The 27,260-nt window shown below is 42.7% G+C and overlaps 2 protein-coding genes across 13 annotated transcripts in view; one reads left to right on the top strand and one right to left on the bottom strand.

Moving 5' to 3' along the window:
• The window catches only part of LOC143213007 (uncharacterized), a 33,305-nt gene extending 26,342 nt beyond the window's left edge, over positions 1-6,963 (bottom strand). The window contains exons 1-2 of one of the 2 annotated variants that reach the window (XM_076432436.1): positions 6,205-6,963; positions 1,928-2,747 (exon numbers count right to left, since the gene is read on the bottom strand). In XM_076432436.1, the coding sequence (XP_076288551.1) occupies positions 2,608-2,747; positions 6,205-6,337 (273 nt within the window). In that variant the 5' untranslated portion in view covers positions 6,338-6,963 and the 3' untranslated portion in view covers positions 1,928-2,607. Of the gene's footprint in view, positions 1-1,927; positions 2,748-6,204 lie in introns of those variants that run through there. The other variant, XM_076432429.1, reaches the window with a different exon arrangement.
• The window catches only part of LOC143212889 (phosphatase and actin regulator 2), a 422,446-nt gene that overhangs the window by 43,444 nt on the left and 351,742 nt on the right, over positions 1-27,260 (top strand). For 5 of the 11 annotated variants that reach the window (XM_076432258.1, XM_076432230.1, XM_076432220.1 and 2 more), the window contains exons 1-2: positions 8,456-10,750; positions 13,549-14,542. The exons of 4 other annotated variants lie outside the window; for them this stretch is intronic. In XM_076432258.1, the coding sequence (XP_076288373.1) occupies positions 14,236-14,542 (307 nt within the window). In that variant the 5' untranslated portion in view covers positions 8,456-10,750; positions 13,549-14,235. Of the gene's footprint in view, positions 1-8,455; positions 14,543-27,260 lie in introns of those variants that run through there. 2 more of the 11 variants (XM_076432202.1, XM_076432192.1) reach the window with 2 other exon arrangements.

The raw sequence follows: 27,260 nt of genomic DNA, 5'->3' as shown, positions 1-27,260 counted from the left end.
CACTACAATGAGTAGGCGAAAGATTAAATAGTGAAGAAGATCTTCAAAATTCGATTATATTAGGTCGTTCGGAATATCCTTTCGTTTTTCATTTAATTGCTTTCCATTTTAATAAATACTACATTGTACTAGCTTACAAAAACTAATTGATTCAATCAATCGTAGAGTAACCCATTTTTTAATACCATTTGCTCGCTACTCGAACAATACCCAGTGCTATCGTTTCACCAATGTTCATTTCCTTTTCAACGTAAAATGTACCACTGGAACCGTCCAATTTTTTTACAAGATTGCCGATTGTGCGAGCGAAACAATGGCTATCGCGCGGCCCATTAAAATCCCATGCAAATTGTCGGTGCAAGAAAAATCGAAAACCGAAGTCGTGTAACGCACACTGCCAGTTTCCAGGGACTTTTCGCAGGCATTCGAAAAATGTCGAAGGGACGATCCTGGGGGACGCGTTATCCTCGAGGAGTGATCTCCCCGGGAGTACTTCCTGATCCGGATGATGAAACTTTAATTCGCCTTTTGGTCTTCCGCTCGACGGGCCCTGGGGAGTCTCGGCTAAGTGTCGTGGCCCGGCTCTTTGGGAAGCTGCTTGGGACCCGAGACGGATTCGCGGGAGCGTTCGTTAGCCAAGAGACAGTCGTGAAAAAGCGGAAGATAATGAGATTCAAGCAGTCCGGGGTCCGCGGATATCGTCGTCACTGTGGAGACTCCTTGGAGCCGGGACGCCGCCGTCGCTCCAAGTAATTTATTCCATTACGTTAATCCGAGGAGACTGCCACTTACATTTATGAAATCGTCGAGCGGTGACGATATTGTGCGACGGATGTTAGAATATACATATACCCTTTATCCGTTACTAATGTCCGGCGAGCCTTTTCACTCCCTCCCCCGTGATTATATTGCGCCAGCTTTGTATCGGGATTACCAGGCCGCCGGTAATACCGCGACAATAAAGGGATTAAACTTTCCCCCCCCCCCCCCCACTCGCTTGTCCGCGGCAACCGTAACGAGAAAAGAAATTCAATTTTCAGCCAACGACTTTATTAAATACGCGAGGAAACCCGGACACAGTCGGACAAATGTCTGATCCACCTGGAAAAAAGTGCTACTCATCGGAAACAGCTATTTACGCTAACTTGTATACGGTCAATGAAAACGGGAGACGTCAAGCTTTCATTTTTTGTTGATTTTAATAGGAAAAAATTTAAGTTGGATCGGGAATTTGTCCTACTGTGCTGCGTCGAAATTGTTTCCGCGTCGCTGCTCGCAATACCGCTTTCTTGGGCCAATCTGAATCCATGCTCTGCCGTTGATTCCGTGTATCTCGTCGTTTTATTTATTTATCGGCTAGACCTCGCCGTTGGGATGTGAGCTGCGGAAATGGATTAGGAACCGGCAGCAGACTGACCAACGGGAAAATGTTTCGAGAGTTCAAAGGGGACGGAAAAGTGTTGTTAACTCTCTGTTTGGTGGAATACAGGAATTCGTCGGTTGCAATCAGTGCAAGATTAAATAATAAACGTGTGATTTTAATTGCAAATAATAACTAAACTTTTCATTTAAATAAATGTAATTTAAATAATTCTAAAAGTGATCTATTTGTTATTTCTTATATTTGCAAATAAAAGATTATTTATTATTTGGATTGAGGTGGAAATCAAATAAATAGTTTTTGGTCTTCTCTTATTTCTTGTATTTTGTATATACAATGAACACGTGCGCGTTTTTTGTCTGCTATAGCAACCTTTTCTGGTATAGTGGTCGGACCCGTCCGGAGGGCCTAGCTGCCTATAAAAAAAATACAATATATTAATTTATTATTTGTCAATACGAATACCAATTGAAATTGTATTTGTAAATAACAATTAACTTTATTATTTTAAATAATTCTATTTCGACTAGCACAAATAATAAATAATTATGTTTGCTTTTTATTTGAATATCCAAATAAGAAATAACTTGTTATTTAAATTTTTATTTAAATAATCACTTATTTAAATAAATGTATTTATTGCCCAATACTGAAGCTGCAATCAACGAATGTACTGATTATAAAGATGCACATTCTGAAGAGCAATCAATAGATTTCTTAATATAAAGGTGGTCCACCCAAAATGCTTCTCGATTAAAAATAATTACATATTATTCTTTTTTATTAACCACGCGAATAGTTTCGTCGTGATCTGTGTAATGAAGCCGTTAAATTCAATTACCCGTTCATAACACGGAATTGACAGTAATTGTTTGCGCGTAGTTAACAGGCCTCGTATCAAATTTCCATTAATCACAATTGAACTCTCTTCGAGGTCTTCGATCATCCGACCCATTTGTTCAACGTTAAAGCCACTTAAAGATCACTTTTTCTACCCGGAAAAGTTCGATGATGCATTTACGTAGGATCGGGTTTTGGTAAACTGACTTCCAACACCGTATCGGTAATAATGCGACTTATCTGTTATTCCAGTCTTGACGTATTAGATATTTGATGTTTCGTGATCCTCGAGGGAAATGCGGTTACTTTCATCGGCGAGTGTTGGTATGTTAAAGAAGGATGAGTTCTCTTCATTACGTCGTCCGACATCCCTAATCACCTCGCCATTAATTTCCTGCCATTATCGCGTCGAACGTCTTATCCACTCGAGTTAGCCAATGGTTCGATATCATGCGATATCGCCGTAGCTGTGTTCCGCTCGTCTTAAAGTTAATCGTCGACTCTTCCTTTGATACGCGATGCAACTCTGCAAGATTACAGACCAGCCAGTTTTCTATTAACAGATCTATTTAGAACACATTTTAATTACATCTAATTATTACTAGACAGCGGAGCTTCATGCATTCAAGCTTATGAAAATGTCCAAAAAAGGCTAGAACATAAAATTCGATAGAATTTTGTACAATTTTTCTTTGTTTAAATCTACAAAGGCTGTTCCCATTAAAAGTACGATTTTATTTCATTCCACTTTGTTAAAATTCGTCTACAAAAATTGGAAAATCCATAAACAACCGCATTCTACTAATTACATCTAATTAGAAAGTCATATGTTTATTATGTGTTTTTTTACAATTTTTTATTATTCGACAAACTCTTCGTGTTATTAATAGACTGTAGAACGCATAATAATAAATACTCGCAAAAGAATAAATACGTGTATACGATACTTATATTAATTTTATGACAATTGTTTATAAGCAAATCAACAGCGCTGGTGACCGGTAAAAATATCCATGTAAAATGTTAAATAATATAGTATTAATACTGCTGACAAGAGAGTGCAGTTTATATGTATTTGCAGAAAATACAGAATACTCAGAAAGAAGAGTGATGATGAAGTTGGTCGTATGGTTTCGTCTCAAGCGCGTCGCTTTCCAGGTAAAACAAGTTCCGTCGCGTCCACTAGAAGGATGGGTGACCGTCTGCCTTTTCAATTCCTCTTCTCTCTCTTTCCTTTTCAGGGAATCTTTTCCTCGTAGTTCTCTCTATCCTTTCCCCTTATTCATCCTCTCTCCGCCACGGTAAAATCAATGTCGTCTTCGTTACCCTTTGCAAAATGCACATACCACTTTTCCTGAACAAAAAGATTAGTGGTTCGATGCAAAGGTAGAGTGTTGCGACATATCCACCTGGAGTTTTCGTACAGATCGAACGTCCGGTCTAAGAGTGTCCAACAACTTTTTTCCATCTTTTTCACGCAAAGATGTTTAATCAATGAATACAAAAATGCAGTCGGTAAAGCAGAGTGGGGCAAAAATTTAATCAACGATCGACGACTAAATCGCAATTAACAATTAATCTCCTCGTTTAGTCGATAAAAAATTGGGTTTAACGATTAAATACTTATTAATCGTTAAAATTGCGGTCAACGATTAAATACTTATTAAATTTCTACTTTAATCGTTAATTGAAAAAAATGTAAACTGAGTTTAGGTGTATTGTCATTTGGTCTATAATACAAACTCTGTTTACGTGCTTTTATGTTTGAAGTTATTATTCCTGGAAAGCTACGACCATGTTTTTGTTGAAATATACATATTATTATTTCTGTCAATTCTCTATCCGCTCTCTGCTCCCTCTCTTTGTCTCCCTCTCTCCCTCCTTATTAGAATTTATGGACAGACCGTGAGGCGATTAACTTCAACAATTGATTAAATCATCAGATTTTTCGACGATTCCTTTTTTTAATCAACGATTGACGATTAACTTCATCAATGGATTGAATCAATCGCCGATTTTTCGACTATTTCTTCATTTAATCAACGATTGACGATTAACTTCAACAATTGATTAAATCATCAGATTTTTCGATGATTCCTTTTTTTAATCAACGATTGACGATTAACTTCATCAATGGATTGAATCAATCGCCGATTTTTCGACTATTTCTTCATTTAATCACCGATTGACGATTAGCTTCATCAATCGATTGAATCAATCGCCGATTTTTCGACTATTTCTTCATTTAATCACCGATTGACGATTAACTTCATCAATCGATTGAATCAATCGCCGATTTTTCGACGAATTTCTTTTTTTAATCGTACACATTAATCAATCAATCATGATTAAAATTTTAATCGATTAATGCCCAACTCTGCGGTAAAGTACCATATCGCCAAAGTACAATAAAATTTCCTCTTTTTCGGACGTTCATACTATAATCGACAAAAATGAGAACTTTCATAAAAATTCTAGGAAAAGCCTTGTCCGTCACTGTGGGTTTTGTGTAAAAAACGTGGTAAAATGACGTGCGACCGAGCACGTTAGAACATCATCTGACAACAAGTGGCGTCCGTTAAGTTCTGACAGGAGATCCCACGTTCATGTTTGGGAAAATGATTTCCCGGCGCCGGAGGGTCGCGGGTTCGATGGTTCGCGATTGTTCATCGCAGCCAGATTGGATTTGGCCAGCCGTGAAAGCACGGGAAAACGTAAATTGAAACAGCAGGCCGCCGCAGCAGACGACTCGCGGTTCACCGCCGCGGCGATGCACCGTCACTTCGCCTTAATTACGCCGTCCCCGCCACTTAATTGGAAATTGTCCCATAATTCGGGTCAGCGAAGACACTGCTCGCTTGCTCCTTATTGCAATTAATAATACTGTTAAGTGGGCGGTGTTCGCTTGGCACGACCGCTTCCTGGAATCGGTCACAACATGCCGGATAATTATAGACCATCCGCGCGAAACCAAGCCGGTTCCGACACATTCGAATATATTTTCTATTCGAATAAATCACGCGATCCTGCTGTTTGGATCGGCTTGCACACGATCCCATGGGGACACGTCGCTTTGTGCCGACGATGATGGAAAGTACAGTCTTCGTGTTCCACCCACACAATGGATCCTCGCCTTCTAAACTATAAACTAGCGAAATCACAATTGCGAGACCGGTTTATGGTGAACGAATTGCGAACTGTGGGCTGATTCAAAGCTTCGATTATGAAATCTCCTTGTAACCATTCCTCAAGCATCGATTGCAATCGACGCAGCCGATTTCACATAAAGATCCTCATTTCATTCAATTCGATAGATGGATCAACATTGATCTGCAGGAAGGATGGTTCAAAAATATGTAAAGAAAATTGATGTAAAAGAACTTGGATGAATCTAGCCCTGGCTGTCATTGTATCATCAAATGTGCCCATCATTATGAAGGTGGTCTAAGTGATCTATTTCTTGTTTCGAGATATTTCAAGGAAAAGGATGTGAACACTAAATGAATTCCATAGAATGTTGAATTAACAAGCACTATCTACCGGTTCATTTTTCACACTATCGTAAAAATTACATTGAATTAATTCAGTGTCAAATAATGTGATGTGAAATAACTGATCATTAGACCACTTTTATAATTGTGGCCGCTAATATCCTCCTAACAAAGATCAATGCAAAATCACAGAACACGAAAGAAACGTTATACAAGAACTCCGATTACAGCAGATAACTGTCTACAAAGGCAAGAACAATGAAGAGTCTGGCGATACCACGAAAATCCCTTGGCTCAAAAGTGTCCGAAACGTCGAAGGTAGCCTAAAAGCCGAGGAGTGCATCGAACCATCTATCCCACGAAAGCAAACTTTTCGTATTCGCAAGCTGGATCTCGCAGCCCTCGATCCCCCGAGCTGAAGTGGGTATCTTATCCGGCGGATTGGCCTTAATTCGTCGCGATCGATGGATCGGGTCAGAGGGTAGTTCATACCTGACTTAATATTGCGATCGAGCCTTTGCGTTCTGGCGATAGACGGAAGTGCTTTGACCATTGATGTGAAGCGTAAGCACCGCCATGTTTCCCCGTGTTTCGCGCAAGATTCCTCGGCTCCGTGGCCCGCCATGTTTCCCGAGTGTTGTTTCCCCGTGCACACGCGGAACACAATTACATTTGGCGAGATGCAGGCTGGAGAAGACACTCCACTGGGCCGGTGCCAATAAATGCATCTCTTGGCGGTAGTTTCCGCTACTTTCCGCGACGCAGACGCGCGTTGGTTAAGCCATGATCGAGCATAAAGGATGGAAGCTCCCGGCTAGCAAACCGTACAGCATAATGCCGTTTCCGTTCTATTTTCGAATCCAACGATTCGATTCGAATACACGCTGTCCGGCGACGCGGCAGTAAAAGTTTCTGCGCGGTCCGCTTTAATCGCTACCCTTCGTTTGCGCAAATAGCGTTCTCTCGCGGAACGTTGTCGCAACGTTTTATAGACATTCGAACTTGTATCGTTACTTTATTTCGTACGATGACTAGACTGCCGATTTTATGGAATTGTCAGAAAAATTCATGAAATCCTAACTTGTTCAAATTATTAACCCTCACCCGGCCCTCGTGTCAATTCGACACAGTTTTCCTGAAATAAGTTATACTGGTCTGTTATTTGTAGGTAAATTTGTCCGAAGTTTCGCGACTTATTTTTTTTTAAACACAACTGAAAAACCTAAGATGTAAGTGTTAACTCATTTGCACTCGGAAATTGAACATTTCTTCCGACATTTTTTAAATTGATACAATACCTAAATGTTTAGTACTTGATTAGATGCCGACATTTAATGATGTAAACAGTATTTTGAATAATAGTACAGCAATTTTTAGTGGCGCCTCAGAGTCACCAATCGAGTGATAAGGGTTAAGACTAGAAATACACTTTTTGTTAGAATTCAACGCTACCATAGCGTCTTAGATATAACAGTTTTGTCGTAAGGGGCGGTTCTTCCCAAGGACGGAAGGGCTCAAACGGGGGCATAAAGTCAAGACCGTCGTCAGTCTGGTAGAAGCAGCTAGCCTGAGCAGATCGTAACATTGTACTGCTTTCACTTGTACTATTTACACGTCGATTAAATACAAGATACCTGGAAACACTGTGTCGTTATTTAGAGCAACACCTTTGTACTACTAATTAATGTATAAAGTATAGCTTATTAGAATAACGTACTCACATAAAGACATTTCCAACACTTTTATATGAAGGCTCAACACGAATCAGAGGTGTCAAGCAGTTAATGGCTAGCCACTTCTGATAAAACTGTTTTCGTCGAAACATCGTGCGATTTTCAAGCAGATAGTTTCCACGATTTCAACAACATAGCAAACATAAAGGAAACAGCTGATTTTGAGTTGACTATTGGTTCAAGCCTCGACGAGGTTGATTTTCGTTGTATGTAGCATGTTCTCGAGGATCGTTCAGTGCTCCTTTGTTTCCTGATCGGCGGACGATAACCGTGAAAAAAATCCGTTACTCATCCGGGAGTTAGCGGGCCTGAGGCTAAAGTGTTTCTCATATTTCAGTCGTTCGTTGTGACAGCGGCTAGACGGGTACGAAACGCCCGGTAGATCCGCGAGTCGGTTTAAATTAGGGAGTCTAGACGCCTCGGAAATACCACGTGGTCCGCGTCATGGTTCATCCTGCGGCACCCAGTTCGAATGTTCGCGCCTGTTTGCGCCCTTAGACGACTGATTCGATCCATCGAATGAGACGATCTTCGAATGGACAGGTCCGATCCCTTTGTGATGGGGTTTGATCGCCATTCGAGCAGTCAGGCCACCCGATTCTTCATTTTATTTGGCTCCCGGACTGACAGAAAGTTCGCAGCAGAGAGTGATGTATAAATTCGGAAATGAATGAATTCTTTAGAACGGCAGAATCTCTTCGTCAAAAGAATAACACGGTATAATTGGATTATATTTTGCCATTGTCTTGGGCAGGTGATAAAGATCTGCAGACAACGGTGGGCGACAATCCGGGAATCGTTGTATCTCGGGTTGCACGAAACTTTTAATTAGCTCCTCGCATCGGAATTTCATTAACGAGCCGGTCTGAATGAATGCGACTAATTAAAGCTGAGCACTTTCCGGATCGAGTGAACACTCGAATTCGGTGTTCTCCGGAAGTATGCACCTTTGTCAGCCGGGAACAGCGATCGCAATGCTCGTTCGAAACGGTTTCTTGAAACGGCCGGAGTTAAACGGAGGCTTTTAGACCACCGATACTCGTGGAAAAACCTACAGAACAGTTAACGAGATATTATTCTCGGATATATATGTACATGTGCACATATTTGCTGGTGTGCTGCTGTGCGCGCTCGCGTGACTGCTGTCTGCAATCATCGTCGCATGCGTTCAAAGATCGCGGCTGGGTATGACTCACGGCTGGCATTTTTTTGGAGTGCAATATAAAGTGGGAACGGCATGCCAATGAAATCTATAATTTTCTTCAATTAGCAGGACAAAAGAACATGCACGGATGTGTGTAGAGCGAGTTGCGATAAGATTCGAGAATGTAGTCACGTATTGTGCACGATGGGGACCAAGTGTCTGTTATGTCATCATTTCCGTAGTATTGCTGCGTCGTCGCCGACAGCGAAACTGTTTGACAATATAAGTGGGGACGATTTAGTCTTATACCAATTATTCATTCTGCGTGTCCAGTAGCTGTGTGTTTACGAGTAACGAGCATGCGCTCGTCGGATTTAGTATAAGCGATCTTGATTTGGTAAAAGACTTCATTTCGAATGTGTTCGAATATGTTCTTATCTTTAGCAGAGCACGTATCACAATAGGAGTCGCACAAAGTCTAAATAACATCTATCTCGTCAGTTTTGTAAGGGAACATGTGCCAGTTACTTTCAAGGCTCGGTAGTAGTGTTAACAACAATATTTTTAATGAATTGTAACGATTATGTTTTATGCAAAAAAAAAATCATCGACCTTTTCCTTTGTTAACAAGCCTTTAATGAATTATGTAGCATCTTAAAGGGTCCATCGAAAGAGTAGAATTTGAGTTTTTTATATAACACATTTTTTCTAAGTCATCAAGGTGACCTTGAGTATATCCAAAAGTTTATTCAAGGGCAACTCAAGGCCATCATATTATCCTATAATACAATACTAATTTTTATTGTATAGAATTAGGTATCTAAATAGTAATAAAACTTTCCCCTGTGTGTGCAACTTAAAGCAATACATATAAAGAACGTACTGATGTGAACAACATTCCTTCATTTTCACCGTTTATGAAGAATGTTTTTTTCTAATCCGTAGATTATAAAACTATCAGAACGATCGACAATTTTATTTGCCTTGCCAACGAGAATACATTCTCATTGAAAACCGTACACATTTATTCAGGGCAAAATACTTATTTTTACGTATTTTAATCTCATTGTGTGGAAAGAAATACGGCAGTAAAACGTACCACTCGCAGTAATATGTACACGTACCCTATCGAGCGTACTCTGTTGCCCGGGTCGGAGAATTCATTGATGAAAAATTACGACGAACTCACTATAGCAGGTTCACTTTCCCCCATTCGTCGGGCAGGTAGTCAGGCAGGCTGGGGCAGGCAAGGAGGCAAGGAGACAGGCAGGCACAGCTTGTTGTCTCGTGTCGGCGCGTGGTGTCGTTTGTCGGCGCGTGGCGGCGCTGCGATCGCATGGCCGCCCTCAGTGTTCACGAGCCTCGCTCGGTGTGTGTTTCGTGGCGCGGTCGTCGTTCTCGTTCATCGGCCGTTTCGCTCGGCTCCGTTTGCTTTTTTACGTGTTGCATCGGGCGCAGTCGTAATTAATTCCGTCGCGAATCCGTCCCCGGTCGAACCGGCCCGATCCGTGCGCTAGTGCTCGTTCCGCGAGCCTATTTTTCGGTTTGTTCTCTCTCGCCGAAGAGAGCTGGCGGGACGTCGGCCTTCTCCTCGCGTTTGCGTTTCTCTCCGTGGTCTCGCTCTCCATCTCTGTTTCTCTCTCTTGTTTCTCGAGAGAGCGTGTGTGTCAAAAGTTTTCTCGGTGTGCGCGTGGTTTTCGCCGTCGCCGATATACCGACGTCGGCGTCGCGGTGCCGTTGTGTCGTGATCGTCGTCGTTCCAACCGTGTTCAGTTTTAACCGTTCTTTTTTTACGGTGGCGGCTCCCCGTGTGCCTTTTCACAGTTTTGTGCCTGGCTAAAAAGAGAAATAGCCCTCTTCCAACCCCAGTGTCTCTCTCTATATATCGCTGTCTCTATCGTACTGTGCGTACCAGCCGTAGTAGTATGTGCTTCTGTGTTTATAATCGTTGCGTCCTTTCTCTCTCCGTCTCGCTCTCCTCTCACCTGCAGCTACGAGAGGCACACAGGTGTCCCGTGAAGGAGTGGCGTCGCCAGCCGTGTATCGTCACCCGGTCTGCCACCACGTCCACGAGACGTTAAACAGATACATACAACTCGGTGAACGATCCGAGGCCTGCCAAAAACCGAGCCATACACTGCCCTCCGAGGAGAACCATCAAGTACGTCGACAACAACCCCTCATTGCCAGACGCACCTTCGAACGCGAAATACGTCTGTACCGGCTCGTGGCCCACCATGCCTGCTTCGAAACGTTATTGTACTCCGAACCCCCCGGAATTTCAATATTCCCTGTGCACTCTGAACTCGTTATTTTAGTCTAGAAAATGTCTGCTATCATGTGGGACCTCACCGATTTCGATCGGCTTAAAATATCGGATTAAAATATGCTGTAACACTCGGATGTTCTCAGCTTTATTAATGAAATCACTCGAAGGGTTGCTTTGCAACCCCCACCTCTAGAAAAAGGCTCTGAAAAAATATATAGAATGTAGGGGCTGAGTTGGAGTATTTTCGTTTTTTTTTTTCATCATAATATCTTAATTAACAACCGAGAAAAAAAAATGATAAAGTTAAGGATTATCTTTCAACCTAAAAGATGTCTGTTTAGATCTTGCTAGACCCTTTATTTGGAACCCTTTTGCACTCGGAGATATTTTAACTCGAAAATGAAATATTTCTTCCGACCTATACCTAAATGTTTAGTAATTGACACCGACATATTTAATAATGTGAACAATATTTTGAATAATGGCACAGCAAATTTTAGTGGCGCCTCTCATAGTCTTCGAGTGCTAAGGGTTGAGGCGGTTCTGCGAAGTTTGTTTACGTTTACATTCACTCAGTGTCACTGTGTGAGTAGTAAACAGTTTGATTTCATGAATAAAGCTGAGAATATCCAATTACGTAAGCATTCACAGTGAGTTTATATTTTTCATCGTTTTCTACGTTTATGATCTTAAATGATTTTGAAAAACCTTGAATGATCATGTCGTTGAAATTGTCTCGTGATGTTTACATAAAATTGTTATTTTTTTATAAGGAACATGCACCAGCTACTTTTAAAGCTCGATAAGTTTAGTGTTGAATTTCATTTGTCTTGAAAATTCCGTAAGAGATAGCAATTTAATTTCTGAATTACGTCATTCAGATTGTACCTAGTCGTTGAATGATAATGCCACGAGTGTAAACATGACTCCGTTCTTTATCTCGTATGAGGAAATTAGGTCTCTTACACAGTTTCAGTCGCGTTTTCAGTATAAGTAGAATTGGTTGCGACCTCAATCGTTTTAATTTGTATAAGAGAACAGAGTAGTTAATTGACGATAGATACCTGCGGAATTTTTACGCTTGGCTATCGCGCATATCGTGACCGGACGTTTGAGGTTACGTACGACAATTAACCGGCTTCGTGTTTGACGCCTCCCATCCACATGCCTTATTGTTAGACGACGTTTATTATATTTTACGTAATGTTTTGTTTCTTCCGCGACATTTTCCCTGCTATGCAACGAGAATTGGCACGGTCTCTTGGTTTAACTTTCGGCGTCTCCAATGGTTTTCGTAGGGTGTTCAGCTTAGGTTAGGAACCTTCGGGGAAGTATCGTAATTATTGCCCACCCTATAATCTCACTTCCGTTCGGCGCGAGTACGATATTTCATTTTGCTGGACTTTGTTTATTAGTGTTTTCTAAAGCGTCGCCTTGCTATTATTAGATCTCCGGTAGTGTCATTATTTCTTGTCAATGAAACAGGCACAGATAAAAAATTTTACATTCGTGACCTTCACTATTTCCTTCGCAATTGCGACCAATAACAATTCAAAGTAGAATATTATTTACGCATTAGCTAGTTAACTTCGAACGTCTGTAAACAACTCGAGCTGTTGACTCGAATTTTGAAAAAGTTATTCGTTTTTAAAAGGTGTACGAATACTTTGTACACCTACTGTATGTTTACGTTAGGAGTTTTGGAAAATGAAATTTTCGAATTTGTAATGCGACCAAATATTTCAAACATTTTTTTATTCGTCAGTTGAAATTGTTTTCTCGAATATTATTGGATTATTTAGTTACGAAAAATTAAAGCCTCTTCTACGACTGTTTTATCCGGTTATCATGCTGCAGAAATTTCTAGTCGAACCAATCGTGGGCATTTAAGTAGCATGTTCAGGTCGACCTGATTCATCGACAACGTAGTATGTATTGACGTAATAGAACGAGTATGGTCGTGGTTCTACAATTAGCAAAAAAAGCTCGAGTGCAAATGTTCGTTTGGCATGCTGATGAGTAAACAGAAATATTTATTCAACGTAAAATGTACATCAGTTGCAAAAAATAGTAACCAATTGAAGAGTTCTTCACTTTCTTTCATAATTTTAATAAATTGCAAATAACACATCGACGTTCCTCAATTCTTGAAATACTTTTATTCTTTTTAATTGGACTTGCGTCACGTGCTTCAAGAACCATGTACTTCAGATCAATGTCAGTTTAATGTATTTAGTGAAAATTGGAAAATGAAGAAATGAGTTTATTAGTTAGAACTGATATATCACATCACATTATTTTATAAACTAGATATCCTTCTCCTTGAAATATCTCGAAACAAGAAATATATGACGTAGACCACCTTCATAATTATGGGTACACACTTGACTGAGACAATTGACTGTAATCTCTCGTCCCCTGTTAGGTCTCGAAAATTCAAATTGGGCACAGTATAAAATATCAGACAACCAAAAGTCAGGTACCTTATTCGATTTGACTGCGACTTCCGCAGCGCGTATCGCGGTCTGCAGCATGCCTGCAATTAAGCATCCCGAAATTAGGGGAGCGGTGGGCCGCGAGGTTGGCAGAGTAATTTCGCCGGTCGAGTGCATGATCGTCTGCGGACGTGTCCCCTAAGTTAACAATGCCCGGCTCTGGTCGGTTATCTTTACCAGGTTGCTATTGCGCAGGACGGTTCATCGAGCGTCAACCTTTCCGTGACCCCTGACGAAAAAAAAGTCACGTGGAAGAGAGTCACGGTGAACGTAGCTGTAAATAACCGCCATTGGATCCACGATCTTTCGTGCATACATACACACCGAGTGCCATAAAAGAGAAACAGGAGGAGGAATAACGCCGCCGATGTGACGGCCCGTCAAGGTCTCTCTCACCGTTGAAGTCTGCGAATAATCCGTCGATGCGATAATGAGAATCCGCTCCACGCAATATCCTGCCATCTTAGACTTGTACCCGCGTTTTCTACGAGACACCAGCTCGCCAGCTGGAAGACAATAACTCTTAGCGACCTCCAACTCCGTGGTGGCGCGCACACAGTGTGATCGATGCTAAAGTCCTCGGTCCACGGAGACGCACGGTCGGCGTTGTAGACCCTGATATCAAGGTCACGCATGCGGTAGCCAAGTTCCCCGAGCTTCCAGGGGAACCCATCAAATTTCCTCGGCGAGCCTGAGAGCAGTAAACCCTGAGCCGTGGAGCTGCTTCGCGGTAACAAGCGACGCGAGCCGACCTCTCGACCGGGCAGTGGTGAGGATGTGCCAGTCGACCAGCACCCGGTAGCTTCGTTGCCGGGTCTCGTCGCGATCCTCAGCCCCTGGAGGAGGAAGAAACGCGGCCGCTTCAAGGATCGCTCGTCGACCATGTCCATTAGGGTCAGCGGTGTCTACCTGGTGCCCAGCCCGGGCGCCAACGAGGGCAACAACGAGAAGCCTAACAACCTGTCGACGGAGAACAATCTCCACCAGCAGCATCACCATCATCATCACCACGCGACCAAGACCGTGACCATCGTGGCCGGCCCGCAGAGAAGCAACAGCCTTGATTACCTGAACTTCGAGGAGAAACGACAGATCATCGCGTCATCCTTGTCCCTCAGCGATTTCTTGGCCCATGGACCAGCGGCCGCTGCGGCTGCTGCGAAGGAAGTGGCAGCTAACACCGTCATTGGTGAGTGCTGAGGATCGACCCTTTCTTCGGGATAAATCGTTCGTTGAGGATCGTTAGCCCCTCAACGACGGGGGGTCTGTGCGAAAAACGGCATCATGACGAGCCGGCGCGCGCGGGAGCACTTGGGTCACCAAAAACTACATACACTTGCATCGGTTAAGATTCATAGACAGGGCTTTGTTAGCGTAAGTGGTCTTTAAGAGGCACGGGCGCTGCGCCGGCGACGTGTGAAGAAAGTTGCGTTCATATTTCGTATGGAGCCCGGCGAACAGTGTAAATTACAAGGTCCGTATCGCGTACGTATCCCGGCGTTGAGGGGTTAGGGACTATCCAAGTCGTCAGGTGTTTCTGGACCTGGAGAAACTGCACTCTTCGTAGTACTCCGAAGAGGTAGCACGCGCGGACTATCTTTTTCCGCAAGAAAAGGATCGCAGTGTTCTCTTACTACAGCGTCTACATCGTTCGTTACATTTAGGCAACTCTAGATTGTCTTCCTCGTGTAGTCGTCCAAGTGGAATCGGCAAAGCAACTTGCCGGATAACCTAGACTCCAGTCAAACAGCTTTCCACGTAGCCAGTTTTCGCGTATCTGGATTTGCTGATCCCGAAATCTAGACGGCAGACTCCAAGTACAAAGATTGCAGTAGTAGTACTCGACATCTCATTACTCGAGTTATTCGAGTGTTGGTTACGTTAAACATTGTCGTTCAGTGAACAGAAACACCCGGCCTCGTTACGAGCCACTCGACAGACCCTAAAGAGCAGCTGGCAAACCAGGGATTCCCCCAAGTTCCGTCACAATCTTACAGATCGCGTAATTGCAGCGGAGCTCTCTCGGTTTCGCGACAATGATCGATATCAATTGCCGTCCGTTATCAGCGTATTCCTTCGGAGCTCGGTAGCCGCGCGCACGATCGACTGCGCGAATACGGTAGAACCTCGCTCGTTGCATGAAACGGGACCGAAAACGAAGGTACCAGGTGTAACCATCTTCTTTCGTTTCTACGTATCCACTACGACTTGCAGAATTTCTAACGACTCGTGATGGGAATCACTAGAGTGCAACAATCGAGGCTTCCGTGCGGTAAACGAGGTCGCAATGAGCGAGGTTATACTGTATTGTCCGTTGCTGTAAAGATGACTAGTGGGACGGCGCGGCACAGGGTCGAAGGGAGACCTTACCTCTTCGTAATTTGATTCGCTGTCAGTGTCGCTTCGCCCAGTAGCGAAGTTATGCGTACCCAATAACCAATCAGGCTCCGCCAGTCTTCCTTCCAGCATACTATGGTCTGGAAACCCGTTTTTTGTAGCCAGAAGTAAATTTTTCAAGATTAAGATATTGAAATTATTTTTGCAACAGAGTAACAACCCTACAAAACTTTAAAATCCAAATTATTATTCATTTCAGATTATTCTGTATTGAGATATGCTGGTCTAAAGACAAACTCCGTAAATTTTACATGAAATAAACCGTTTAAAATACTTATTATAGACTATCAAAAAATACTGATAGTTCTATACGTGTCAGAAGGTGTATTTTACCTTTGAAATAACGCTAAAATACTTCTGGCCACGAAAAGCGGGTTTCTAGATCATAGTGCAGCAATGCGTCGCGTTGCGTGCGCTGAAGAGAGGGCTGTTTAGCTAGCGAATGGGGATACAAAGAGGCAGAGGAACAGAAGGAGGGGCTATAAGACACGGCAGAACTGCTTGGAGGGGAAGCGCGTAGCAGAAGAAAAGAGAATCGGTTCGATCGGCGCGAAGTCAAAGAACTCGAGCGCACAGGCTGCTTCTCCGTGGAGACTTGTAAACAAACCCCGCGAGTGCACTGCACCGGCTACCTACACGTGGTTTTTCCCCTTATTTTTTCCTTATGCTCTTCCGTTTACTTCCTCCGAGCCGCCGTTATCTCGCCGGGTCATCGGTCCGTGCCGCGAGAGGAAGGGACAAAGGAAGGCGGGACAGAGGAAGACGGAAATGTGAAACAGAGAAAGAGAGAATCGGGAAGGTAAAGAGACTATCTCTCGCTCTCTCTTGCTCCCTCTGCGCGGGGTTTTCTTCCTTTGTCTTCCCTTTTAACGGGACGGTTCGCGCGAAGGGAGCTTTGTTATCGCGCTCCCACGAAAAGTTTGTGCCATTGTCGTGGCTGGCTTTTTGTTTTCGAGGAACGCTCCGGGCCTCTGATAGATCGTTAGGCCTCGTTGCCTTTGATCGCTCGCTCGTGGCTTACCTTCCGTCAGCCGAAGTCCTATGTAACCTCCTCCGCTACCGTATCAGACTGTTTCGCCCTTTATTAACGCTTTCGTAGTCGGTCCAGTCGCCTTGTTCAATTGCTAGCTTGGCGGAAGCTCCCACCCTTTGTTTTTACATTGGCCGGTCAGAGGAGCTAATCTTTTTTCATGGTTCACGGCTACAAAGTGTCCGTTATCATTGTCTGTAAATACATCGCTTCAAATTTTATCTGTAGACCGCGGATCTTTATGCATTTATGAAGAAATTGGTTGGATGAAATCATTAAGGGATGAAATCAATTTTTATTTTATTCCTGCTTGTTATTTTGCATAAACATCCGCAGTCTACTGTGATCAGGTTTAACAATTCTCCAAATTTTCAGCAACCTTAGGAGACTGTTTCTTCCTTCATTGCGAGCTTTCACTGTCGGTTCACTTGGTTTGTTCAATTGCCAAATTGCTTGATCGACAAAGAGATTGATCTTTTTCAACAAGTAACAGCTGCAAAGCACTCCAGAATCAGCTAAAAAGAATTGCTAGAAGGTAATGCGATTGGAATTTTGAAATAGCGAACTTGAATGTTTGCAAATAACTCGCTGAAAACCGGATCAGGTTCTTATTCCATCAAAGTTTCTTCTGTCGCCTCCCCTGGAGACCCATAGCATGATGTTTGCCTCGACTGCCATACTCGAAGTCCTCCAGAGCGCTCGAGACTACGCTGATTCAGCCGGAGGCTGTTGTGCATAACCACTCGGCCACCTAGAAAGTGGTTTCCGGGAACAGTCCGCCCTTGTTCCCAGAAAGCCTCGAGGAAAGGACTCAGGACCGAACAAATGAATCACTGTTCTCGAATTTCTGGATGAAGTGTCTCGTTCGAGGTATCCACTGAGGTCATAAGTGGACCACGAACGAGACACGATCGTGGACCAGCTCTCGGTAGCCCAATCGTCGAGTGTGTCCTAGGATTTCGAACACCGAAAGTTGCAGCAGGCCTCTTGATAGCCTTATAAAGTCCATCTACACTATACGTTTAATCTATCGTTGAACACAAGAATGCAGTCAATATAGTACCAATAAAGTACCAAGTACCATTTTCATAGAAATTCGAGAAAAAGTCTACTTGATTGTCACTGTGGGTTTTGTGTATTTATGATCAAAATGACTGAATAGAATTTGAAACAGTGGAAATATTAAAAGAGAATTTAAGGATATCTGTACAGGGTGAGTTAGGAAACTGGGACAAGTTACTCCTCTTTTTAAATGATAATATCAAATGATAATACGCGTCCTAACAATCTTATTTTTTATGTAGATGCGCCGATGCACCTGCCAGGTGAAATCGCACTTTATTCTTTAATGCAACCCAATTTTTTTGTTAAAACAATCGATCCCTTTCATATTCCTACGTATAAAAATACTAACCCATGTTAATCGAAATGTCAATACGTCATGAAGTACTTGACAGTTTGTGTCAGAGTAAACACGGCACTAGTTCCTACAATTCGTAAACGTAAAAATAGGACTTTTAAGGGCGAATGCTGCCAGGATTAATCTTTTATCTAGTGCTTTAAGTACTGAAAAACCCCATCTTTGCATTATGGAGAAATGAGAAGGCGCATCCGGCACCCTTGCAATCCTGGAAACGAGTCTACCCCCTTAAGGCATGGTGTATACAGCATTTTGGCTCGATCCCGAGGAAAATTGGCGACCCGGGCCCCGAAATTGTTCTCGTTACTTGAGCGCACAGCTGGTGTCTGTCGCAGGATACTTTCAATTGCGCGGCTTGGTCATGCAACACGTGTTCGCTCGAAAGTAACCAACAAGCCGGACGGTGAATCGCTCCGGAGGCACGTATGTCCTACGTGTTTTTCGCGGTGCGTGTAAATCTAGGCGAGTTTACTGCACGTGCATCGCGGACGAGATGCAAGTGGTACCAACGTCGTGAATTAACATGCGGAACCGTCGCGCTTTAACATTAGGTCGCCACGGAAGATCCGTCCGGCAGGCTTCTGATTCAAGTTAGAACCAGCTGATGCGAATGACTCTTCTTACACACACAAGTTAGGCATTCTGTTTTCATCGTTGTTAATTTTATATTTATTAGGTTGGAGCAAACGTTCTGTCTTATTTTAAATAAGCAGGTAATTTGGCCTGTAAATCGGAAACGCATTTTGCTAATGAGTGATTGGGAAACAGGAATTGACAGAGGTTATCCGAAAGATGGCAACAAGTTGTTACAAATGATAGAGATTATATCAAACATATATTTTTATAAATTGATTCAAATGTTTTCTTTTTTAAAAATACTACAGAACTTTCCCTCCAACCTAATAAATGGAAACATTTAAGGTCTACACCCAATACATGAAAATTCATGTTCCTTTCTATGAAAATCTTCGTATTGCCAGCGACTTGGGCTTTTTACCGAAATTGTTGAAATAATTGTCGCTTGTGGTACACCGTTGTACCCTCTATAGTGCAGTTTTGATATTTTTCTATTTCGGTCGGGTAATTTACCGAGAAGTTGTTCGAACGAGCAAAATGGCAGCCACAGCACAGGCTGCAATTTACTGGTGCGCCGTGACGCGAAAATTTGGTGTGCTTGGACGCGCACTGTCTTCTAGCGCAGCTTGCGTAACCGTTGCTGCCTTGTTCGCCACTCGCGTTTCATTCTTATTGCACCGTCGTGCCGAGACTGAATCTAATTTCTTCAAACAGAAATGTAGGATATATGTGCGAGAAGGGAGCCCATGGTTCACGGAGTCCCATAATCTCGCGGGTTTCGTAGTAGATCGAATACGATCAGGGAGATAACGTTAATAACGTGATTATATTGGGTTGGCAAATAAGTTCGATCGGTTTTTGTGATTTATTCCAATGTAAAAAATCGAACGAACTTATTTGCCAACCCAATATTTTGTAAGTTATATTTAAACGGCCGAATCGACGTTCATTTTCGCCGCGAATCTGCTCTTTCGAAATTGAATATATCCGATGGTAACCCGATTAATTAATCCACTGTGCGTATGCATATTTGGATCGGTCTTGAATTAATTACTGTTGAATAACGAGAACGTATAATATCGCTAAAAATAATTTCATGATTGCTCGGAGTTCCGCCCGAGGCGCAGATCGGTTATACATATTCCTTTTTCTCGTTCCCTGAACAAGCGATAACGTGATCACTCGTTTGAATAGAATGGTCACACGCAATCTTGACGCTCGGTAATTAATGTTAAGCAGTACGACTGCTCGCAATAACTATCCATCTAAATGATAATGGTAATAATTGGTAACGATGCGATCTCACGTGCGCGATCACCTGAATATTCAATAGAAAATTTCTTGATAAATTCGTTTTAATCGTCGCGTTGATACACACGACGATATCTTTGTTCCTGTGTTTCCAATTACTCCGCGATGACACGGTCTAACACAGGAGGAATCGATCAAAGATCAATCGTTTAATACGAACGCAAACACATCGCCGCGATAATGACTCGATCAGAATGTATCAAAAGCCGATAGCCTCTATGAAAAGCACTCGAAACTCACTAGATAGGAAATTCTGCCCGTTCAAAATATCAACGGTCTCGGGATTCATCGCGGCTCATGAGCAATCGCTCACGATTCATCGATCCCACGGATCGCTGGCGAGCCGCACGGATATTTCGGATATTGAGTCAAGCCTCTCGACGATAAATAAATATTCCGTGAAACGGCCAGCCTCTCCGAAAACAAATTGTGCGAATGCCTTCCCGCGTGCTCACTTCGGCTATTCCATCAATTAGATCCCTCCCGAATGGATATATTACTCCTTTGCAAAGTCGTTGGAGCTTCGTCGGCAGTTATCCTGAATTTTACGATAAAATCATTCGATTTTTCGTTTATTGAAAATAACACACACAGTTTATTTTCCACTTTACAAACACTTGTTAAAAAGAATTTGTTAAAAAGAAATATTAACGAAGTTTAATCCGAAGTTTAAGATTAATGGATTAATTTTTTTTTATACCGTAGCATAATAAAATCATTATTTGATCATATCATTGATTTTATTATAAGTTATAGCAGTTTAGTCAGAACTCAAATTAACTATCGGTGGCATCGCGGAAAGAAAAGAACTAAGGAACAGGGCGCAGCCGATTTTGCAAATCTGAGGGCGAATCTTCGTTAGTCATTGTCGTGGCGCAGACCGTGAAAAGCTTACATTCCAACATCGTTATGGATACATACTGTGATTTTAGTATTTTAACCCTTTGCACCCGAATGGCGAGTCTGAGGCGCCACTAAAAATTGTCCATTCCATTATTCAAAACAGTTTTAACATTCTTCAATTTGTCTGTATTCTATAAATCGTAAAAAGCTCAACTGTTATATAAGAAAACAGGTTCATTTTCATGTGCACAATGTAAAAGAGATTACATAGAACAAAACTGATCTGGATTGAAACACAAATATCTTGATTTTGGAGTTCAAATTGCTTCGAGTGCAAAGAGTTAATTATTTTCTCAGTTTTGTCGCAACGATAAAATGGCCTGTTCCGGCGATACGAGTCACCCTGTATACACCGCGAGCAGCGAAAGGACTAAACGAGGGCGTGTCGCGACTCTCGTTTCGCGTTTCGAGGAGGAATTCCTCTTCGTCGGCGAGAGCACGCTGTTTGGCCACGTGGCGAGTGTCTTTACGGGGAACACGCGTGTTCCTTTTTCAGAGAATCCGCGAGAACACGAGAATTCCCGCGAGGAAAACTCTCCCGTCTGCGATCTTGGGAACCTAATGGCGGCCCGAGCCTTCGCGACGTTGCCGTGCGAGATCATTCGCGGCAGACCCTGCCGACGATCAATCATCTCGTACACGCGATTCGTCATTAGCACTTGCTAGTCGAATTGTGCAACAGATGTACGCGGAAAACGGACTCGTGTATCCACTCGGTCTACGTCACCCATTCTACGTGGCCACGACACTCTGTCGAACAGGGAAAGGCTTGTCGACAACGCATCAAATATAAAACAATTGAAATCTAACACGATTTTCTTTCATTTGGTATCTCCCCATCGGAAACACGCGATGCAGCATGACAATACGCTGTTTCGTCGGATCAGCATCTAAACGGCTGGAATATAGCTCTAAACGCTGCAAATGAGCGAGACATGTGGCCCACGACACATTATCTCGTTCACGAGAGAACAAGAGCCGGCCTCGTTATCTCCACCGCATCGTTTGTGGATTATTTTATATATCTTTTTTTTTCCTGAAACATTTCCACATCTAATTCCACACGGTGACGTTTACATTAAGTCGAACCGCGCGTTGCATCATTTGTCGAGGGACTAAATTAGTCGAGCCATTTTCAGTCACCTCTAATTACCCTTTAAGAGCATACAAACAGAAAGTAACGCATGGCATATATATTATTAATAGCTTATATTATTAATAGACCTGTATATATTAACCTTTTAATGACTTCTTAATGCTCCGACTGCGAACTCCACCTTCGTAATACATATTACGTCGGACGTTTTTCCCAGGTTCACTTCGCGTTTCTCATTTGTCCAAGGTAAATGGAACGTAAATGTAACCGACGCGGTATTTATGGGCACGTGAAACAAATTGTTTCGGAAGTTTGTACGCTATTTCATTTCTGACTCGGAATTATACAATTGAATAGCTTACCAATTCTTTTGGTGTACATTTAAATGCACGACATGTTCACGTGGTCTTATTTATGCGCTTTTTGCCCTGCATTCCACCGTTTGTTACTTTATTACCCATTTTGTATCCTCCTTCTCCGGACACCAGTATTTCTCCGCAAACTTTGTACGTTCATTTCTCGATCGGTAATAAACGATAAAAGCAACACGGAGTAAGAAGCAACAAGAAATATAATCCAAATCTGCCTATTTCTCGAAATTAAAAATTTTGTAATGCTCCCCGGAGTTGTTTATCACACACGAAAACAATTTCCACGAATGTGTACATCGTTATCGTATCGACACAGTTATACGCAATTTTTATAATGATTTCTGCGGAAAGGTGTCGAAGTATCGTTCGTTTATAAATATGCTTATCTTCGAACCGCTCACAGAGTCTGAAGTTAATGAGTTTACTCATCGAAAGTTAGGGCAGCTTGCTTGTTAAACGATTCTCTCGATTTCACAGTCAACGATGTAAAAAATTCCTGAACATACTTTAGAGGTTCACAAACAAACCTGCACAATTCTATACGGGTACATCATTTAATTTCCTTTGCAAAAAATATTCCAAAAATGTATGGATACACCCGTTGAACTACAGAAAGGTGCAAATATCTCGTGAAGTATTGACATTTCGATGACCTTGGGTTAGTACTTTTATACAAGCGTGTAACGCACAATGTAATGTACTTTTATAATTGCATTAGAGAATAAGGTGCGATTGCACCTGACGGGTGCATCGGTGCATCTACATAAAAAATAAGGTCATGGGAAGTTGGACGTATTATGACATATGACTTTTTCCTCTATCATTTCTTTCTACATATTTTCATTTAAAAAAGGGGAGGAACTTGTCTTAGTTCCCAGAACCGCCCTGTACAGGAACTGATGTAAATTTATGTCGTTGTCTCTTATCCCAATGTCAACGTGAACCGTAGCCCTCTTTGTCTATAATTAGACTGCAGATTTGATGCATTTATAACAAGAATGAGTAGGTGTAATTTAAAATAGTGAAAACATTAGAAGAATTTAGAAATACCGTTACATTATTTTAAACCTATTAACCATAGTGGAAGAGAAAATCAATTTGTTCACTCCAGTTTGTTGCAATTCAGGTAGAAAATGTATACTTTGCATAAAGATCCGCTGTCTAGTTCTAATCAATTCTGAACCATGTGGTCGCTAGTAAGCACGCCGTTAATGCGACCACATTAAAATAAACTATAAATGAGTAAGACGCTTGAGGGACGCACATGGCTGCGAGAGATAAGGCCCGATATCTTTCTATTCTCCCCCGAGAGTCGTACAATTTTACAGCATACCGCACGGAGGAGCACGAGAGAGGATTCGAGCAAACGATGACGTAGCCAGTGGCGGCTGCGTTAGGTCAGCGGTAAAGGCATAATTGCGCAATGTTTAATAGTAAGCCGCAGGAAACGATAAAACGCGCGACGCCAGTAGAACCGAGTAATGGGTGCAGAATGCAGACGTAATGTGGCAACACCGCGCGGAAATCATTCATTGAGCCGGCAGCTTGTCGGCTGTTGCTGCTGCTGCTGTTGCTCCCGGCTGGCCAGCTTGGATAACATCGTCGGAACTTGGAGATCGAGGGCTCCTCCAGGGCGGGGCGGGTGTAATTCGACGTCTGCGATGCTTCTTCAGGGCTTCGGGAGTGGACGCCGCAGCCAAAGGAATTAATAGGATCGTTTCGTGAATTCGTGTTGCCACTCGTTGTCCGCCGACTGGCCTCGTTAACCCCTTATAACCTCGGCCGGCTCTCGCCGCGAAGATTTCAAACCGAATTTAATTAATCCGAACGCTATCCCTTCCTGCCAGCTCGAAATCAAACGTTAACTGTATTTAGAAGAACAGTATGTCTCGTCATATCTGTCATTTTACAGACTATCACTGTACAGATTTTTCAACGAAACTCCTACCGACGTGTTCGTCATTTCTTTCCGATTCAAACGAGTCCGAACACGAGACAGTTTGCATCTTATTTGCTCGCGTGATTCACGATTTAACAGAACCTCTTTTATCCGAACCATCTCACAATTTATGAGTAATAGAACAGTTCTCTAGCTACTTTGCTAAATGAAATCTTTACAGATTTGGAATTGTACTAGTAGGAAACACTATTTTCAGCCTGTATACGCGAATCTTCCACTGAGATAATTTGAACAGTTGCAATAAAAGACGACACGCGCGAAGAGTTTGACGCAAAAGAGAATCGAAGGTACAATAGACCAGGAATCTGGTCAAAGGTTCTCCTGTATCGACGAGGAAAGAATCGGCAAGGAATGTAACAAAGTGAACGCGCGTGCACCTGTGTCCTGCAAAAGGTCCTGTGCGCCTCAAAGGTGCACCATCCTTTGTGCTCATAGCAGCGAAACTAGGTCATCGAAATAACGGTAGAACTGCGTGCAGGGAATAACGCCGGATCCCTAGGCGAGGGTACCGCGAAAGGGATGGGTGTTTTCGGGCGGGCAATTTAACGGCGCCGGCTCCCGGCCTCGTAAATCTACCGAATTGATCCTGAGGTACTCTTCTATCTTCCACCGGGGTGGCCTTGAACTTGATACCTACACTTACCTGGATTTTATTGTCGTCGTGCTCGTAACGGAGCAGGGACACGTCACGGTCCGTAATCGCTTCTGACGTCAGTCAGCCGGCGAGGACGCAGGGGAATATATTTTAATAGGCCTATCGGAGCTCGATGTTATTTAAAACGGGGATTTATTGATATTACACGACCCGTCGTAGCCGGGATATGGCGGCTCTGATTAATAACGCGAGGATGGAACTCGCAGGAAAATTAATATCGAATCAATTTCATGTCTTTTAAGAAATATTTAACCCTCTTCCATCCCTCGTGTCAATTTGACGCGTTTTGCCCCGGAATGAGTTATACTGTTCTGTTATTTGTAGACCCATTTTCGCGTAACTTCGTGACTTTTTTTTAGTTAATGTGACACATGGCCGAAAAACCTAAGATGTAAAATTTACATACCAATTACAAAACACTTAAACATTGTATGAGGTATTATGTCAATTTCATATCCATAAAATGAAAAAATGAAATAGAATGGAATTATTCTAGGTCGGAAGAAATGTTTAATTTTCCATTAACATTAAATGTTAACATTTCTTCCGACCTAGAATAATTTCATTCCATACGATTTTTTCATTTTATGAATATGAAATTGATATAATACTTCATACAATATTTAACTGATTTGTAATTGGTTAGATCGCACTAGAAATATTGTTTACATTATTAAATATGTTGCGATCTAACCAATTACTAAACATTTAAATATTTTACGAGGTATTATATTAGATCAGTGTTCAGCAAGCAGTTCTCATTCAGTCCGAAAATTCGTAAAAAACACATTTTGCATCCAAAATAAATGTTGGAATTGAAGAACACCGCGAAGGAAATTTCGTGTCGCACATTGCGGAAAGATAAGCGTTGCCCGTGGTTGAAACAGAAATTGGTAGAAAGAGATACAAGCGCAGTTGGTCGTTCTGCAGCGTCGCGGAAACGATAAAACGTATGATTCCGCTGAATTAGGGATCCGGGTATGTATGTTTCATCAGGAGTCACGTGCACTCGGCGTTCTCGGTCTTCTGCCACACGGATCCAGCCAGACACTCGTAAACCGTTTTCCACGCGGAAAATACAAGCGGCACAGGCGGAGAGAAGATGGAACGCGATAAACAACCTGTTCATTGTAACGCAGTCGCATTCAAGGATTCCGGGGGGCCACTGAGCGTAGGTAGCATCAAGAACCACTTGCCCCGAAATGGGAAGAGCTAGAACTTTCTTTACTCGAACCTGCGCGTAATTTCCCCGGAGAAAAGATAAGGCCGAGCCAGATGGTGCGCCGGAGGAGAAACTTAGTCCGCTCGGCCATGTGAATCCGTGAACGTGTAATTACGTGACTCGCGAGCAGCCGCAATTAACGAATCTCGGCGCCGAAATACACCGCGAGTGTGCACGGGATGCTGCGGCAAAAATTATGTGCCACGAGTCACCCGCACGAAACACACGTGCGACGAACACTCTCTGCTTTGTGAGAACTGCATCGCTTTGTGTATGTTGCCCCTGGGGGCAATGTTCCGGGCAAATGATGTCAGAAACTCCTAAGTGGGCGTGGCTTCGGTGCTCTCGATCGCGGCGGAGCCGGGGCAATGCCCTACGGAGCACCGCGTGTTGTCCATTTTACTGTTCGACTGCTTTTCGAACAGAAAAATGTTACCGATCCGATTGTGGAGAGAATTTTTCAAGAAAATGTCTGCGCTGGAACAGCGAGAACTTAATGGATTCCAGAAATTAATCTTATGCAATTCTGACATCACGCGAAGGCATTATTATGCAAATTGTATTCATACGGAATGTTGTAAAAACTGACACGTGTCGTGCTAAATCGATTTTGTACTATTTTTTTATTGGCGCAGCACAGGTGTCTTGACATCTGTCGCTGACACACTTTGCGATCGTTCTTCTGAGAAATGTTCATTTCAAAGTGACTTTTCTTTTCGTAGTTTTACGGTGATGAATAAATTGCGAAATTAGTATCGTTATTATTTGCGAAGTTAGTTGGGATAACGTGTATAGACGCGGAGAAGAGTTGATCGAACCGGACGCGCGCCTACGAACAATGAACAAGCGAAATTCCATGGAAATTGCGGACTTTCATTTCGTCCCGGTTACCGATACGTCGTAACACCTGACGAGCTACATTGTTCGATGTCCCGGTAACACCTTCGCAACAGCGAAGCTGTGCCG

This window comes from Lasioglossum baleicum, chromosome 1 (assembly GCF_051020765.1).
Source record: "Lasioglossum baleicum chromosome 1, iyLasBale1, whole genome shotgun sequence".
NCBI classification, from domain to species: Eukaryota; Metazoa; Arthropoda; class Insecta; order Hymenoptera; family Halictidae; genus Lasioglossum; species Lasioglossum baleicum.
Note: the sequence above shows the minus strand (reverse complement) of the source record. Positions and strands in the feature narration are given on the sequence as shown.